Source organism: Cavia porcellus, unplaced genomic scaffold (genome assembly GCF_034190915.1).
Source record: "Cavia porcellus strain 051 isolate PalLab524CR breed Dunkin Hartley unplaced genomic scaffold, mCavPor4.1 scaffold_1, whole genome shotgun sequence".
NCBI lineage: Eukaryota > Metazoa > Chordata > Mammalia > Rodentia > Caviidae > Cavia > Cavia porcellus.
Window position 1 is genome coordinate 110,511,987 of NW_026947484.1, and position 3,470 is coordinate 110,515,456.

The following is a 3,470-nucleotide window of genomic DNA, read 5'->3' on the forward strand; positions in this document are numbered from 1 at the left end:
TGAATAATATTCTATAAGAACTGGTGCTCATGACATCATGTGTACAAAGCTTGCCTCAGGTTGCTGCAGTTGTAGCTCTGTCTGTCCCTGAGGTGTCATTGAGTAGATCTCCACCAAAAGCACTTCCTTACTGGCAGGAGCAATGATGGTTCTGGGAGTGAATCCTGCTCAACTGAGCAGGCGTGACACCAGGCTGACTCAATGGTCTTGTAGTTCCTGGAGCACAGATACTGACTGTTAATAGAGATTTTGAATGTTCCTTCTTCAATTAGAATACCACAATTGTAGAGCCTATCAGATTATTTAGACAAGACATCTTTGAAACTTTTCACTCTCAATTTTTCATCATTCTCATGAGTGAATGAAGAGTTGTAAAAGAAAAGTTCTTGAATGCATTGATAACATAAGTCTTGATTGAACAAGATGTGCCAAGACGGAGAACTAAACAGACAAGTGGGTAGACAGAAGACGGCAGGATTTGGAGAAGGCTGGGAGCTGACAGAGTAGACAAAGACTGCTTAAAGAAACTGTCTTTATATACTTAAACTTCTTTGGAAAGAGCATGTGAGTAAGCCAAAATAGTCATCAGGGTATCTTCATATGTCTACATCTGGTTTCAGATATTTGATGGTCTGACCTCCATTTCCAGGTCTGCCCTGACTTGGACTTCCATGTCTGTCCTGCCTTCACAGGTGATGATCCAAGTGTCACCATCTTGCTCTGCACTACAGAGAACATCACAGAGCACCACATGGATGCCCTTCAAGAATTAAGTTGACAATAAACATTTCTGATTTTTGATCAATTTTCCATGTTCCCTCAAGGTGATGATTGAGTACACTTATTTAAAAGCAAACAAACAAACACACACAAACACAAATCTATAAGGACTCCTATACACACCATGCAGGAAATGTACCCTACTGAATTCCATGCAGGAATTCATGTACTGAAAAGAACATGTATAAAGAAAATGACACATAACATTTCAGAACCACTCTGTCATCAAAATCTTTCCTCAGAGAAAAGTGCTTTACATGAAGAGAGAGAGAGGACAGCTGCTAAGACACACAGATAAATGTCAAATCTGGGGTGTTTTGCATGAATAAAAGTGATGGAGGTGCAAATTTAAATCTTATGCAGTGCCAAGAGGTGGCTAAATGAACATATTACCCACAGTGAGAGGAAGTTGTTTGTTACCTCTGTTCACAGAAAAAGACTCAAACTCACAAGGCAGACCGGCCCTGCCCTGTGACACAAGGTTTTTTAGAGATGGAACTAGAACCAGCCCACAGTGTCATTTTAGATTTCTCCTTTTCTCTACCAGAACTATGTACAGTGAAGAGAGAATATGAAAATGGCCTTAAGTACCGTAATGTAGCCATCAATTTAAGTGACCAAGACATCAAACAGTTTTTAAATTCAAAGATGTCAAAAAGTAGGAGGGGATTATTGTTCAAAGAAAGACAGAGAGCCTTTCAGAACAGGTCGGAAAAACCTCCAAATTCCCACACAGCCATCAGGTAAATGAAACAGACTGCTCAGGTGGGTTCTGATTCACAAGCACTTAATGCAGTGATGGGTTTCTGGAGCAGGTTTTTACTACTTTGCAAAGTACCTGTCAAGCCAGTTATGGATGGATTTGCATTTAGCTTAGGAAATGTCTGGCCCAGCCCATGGCTTGGAACTTCCACTTCCCCTTGGGTGGGGAAGAAAGCCCTATAAAGAGGTCCTCCAGCACACAGCTGCTATCCTTCTGGCAGTAGAGTCCCAAACTGCTCTCCAGAAACCGGTGAGTCTGGTATTTGGAGGGGGTCTGTTTCTTGATATCCTCAATGTTTGTTGAATATAATCTGAGACAACAAGGCGGGTGTGCACACTTTATGATTATATGATGGATGTTACTTCACTGATAGAAACTTAAGACTAGGTAACATGGTACAATATTATCAGCTTCTTTTCCTTATGTTGGGTGGATAACTGGATATCTACATGGAACTCTCGTGTAATGGAGAAGCCTGGACTTGAAATAAAAGACTGAATGAAGTAGTTTTCCCTTTGCCACACAATTTGGGGTTACTATCAAAGCGGTATGACTTAATCTGCTGTGAGATGCTTCAATTCTTTATGTGTAGCTATTGCTCTGTTCTCTAATGTGCCCAGTGACGTTCTCAGGGGATAATGATGAGAGGGATTGAGTGAGATGCTCAGGACCTTTGAACTTGTGACTGCCTTTTGTGAGAAAATGTTTTCCCCAAGACTGAGGAAGCAGGTTGATAAAGTGCAAGAGAGAATCCAAAAAGTCTTAAGAAGGGAATATTGTAAGCATGAGTAGCAATGTGCCTTGGTATAGCGAGTTTCTCTTCTTTTCAGTGCATGAATTCCTTCTTCTGCACATTGCCATATAATTCCTTTCAGATTCTGAGACTCCAGAAACATGTCTTATCAACAGCAGCAGTGCAAGCAGCCCTGCCAGCCGCCTCCTGTGGTCATAACTCCAAAGTGCCCTGAGCCATGCCCACTTCCAAAATGCCCAGAGCCATGCCCACCTCCAAAGTGTCCTGAGCGATGCCCACCTCCAAAGTGTCCTGAGCCATGCCCACCTCCACAACAGCAATGTCCTCCTGTGCATCCTGCCCCACCCTGCCAGCAGAAGTACCCACCCAAGAACAAGTAACAACATCAGCAGTCCTCAGGTCATGAAAAGGGAAGGAACTCTGGCTCACCCCCTTTATGGCAGCACCTTCTTCTCTTCAAAGTGTTTCGTGAGCACAGAAGAGACTGTTTTATCCTTTCAGCTGTAATCTACTTCCAAGGATTCCTCTCTCCCAGCCAGAGGAACTCGCATCTCACCCTTGGTCCCATCCCATGATGTCTTCTGAGCCTCCCTGAAACCTGGGCAGGGATTTCTATCACCTGTGAAATTATAAATAACTTTTACATGCTAAATAAAGTACTGTATGTTTTGTGATTGGAGAAATACTTTTCTTTCTTCAGACTCAGCTGTGTTAGCAATGCTATATCATTTGGCTTATTTGTATCTTTGTTTAATGACGAGGTCTGCCTCTCATAATTGTGATGTCTGAATCTTGGCACAGACAAAGTTGATCTCATTATTTCAAAGTGAAGGTATTTTCCTTGATTAATTGCTCACTGTTCTCAGGAACACATTTAACTCCTCAGAGTTTCATTCACACTATCACAATGCTTGGGAAGTGACATTCACACTTCAATGTTTTCTTTTGCATAAAATTGAAGTAACCCACATCCTTGCTTGGCACAATGCCTGATACCCCTTAAAACTCATGAAAAATACGCTTACTACCGATAGTAGAACACGATTATTCCTATCATTATGATCAGCGCCACCATGCCTATAATTGTTTCACCAAGAAAGTGTCTCTATATATGTAGTGTTGGAGGGGAAACATATTATATTTAATTTATTTTATTTATTTTTAAATGTTTCA

General features: G+C 41.4%; 1 protein-coding gene across 2 annotated transcripts; it reads left to right on the forward strand.

Moving 5' to 3' along the window:
- The first annotated feature begins 1,714 nt into the window (after nucleotides 1–1,714).
- LOC101787147 (small proline-rich protein 2D-like) lies at nucleotides 1,715–2,971 on the forward strand. Of its 2 annotated transcripts, none has more exons than XM_013142811.2 (2): nucleotides 1,715–1,792; nucleotides 2,419–2,971. In XM_013142811.2, the coding sequence occupies exon 2, from the start codon at nucleotides 2,438–2,440 to the stop codon at nucleotides 2,675–2,677; it is 240 nt and encodes a 79-aa protein (XP_012998265.1). In that variant the 5' UTR covers nucleotides 1,715–1,792; nucleotides 2,419–2,437; the 3' UTR covers nucleotides 2,678–2,971. The 2 variants fall into 2 exon arrangements, with proteins under 2 accessions (XP_012998265.1, XP_063109802.1); XM_063253732.1 differs by having other exon boundaries at nucleotides 1,763–1,792; nucleotides 2,374–2,971.
- Nucleotides 2,972–3,470: the final 499 nt, after the last annotated feature.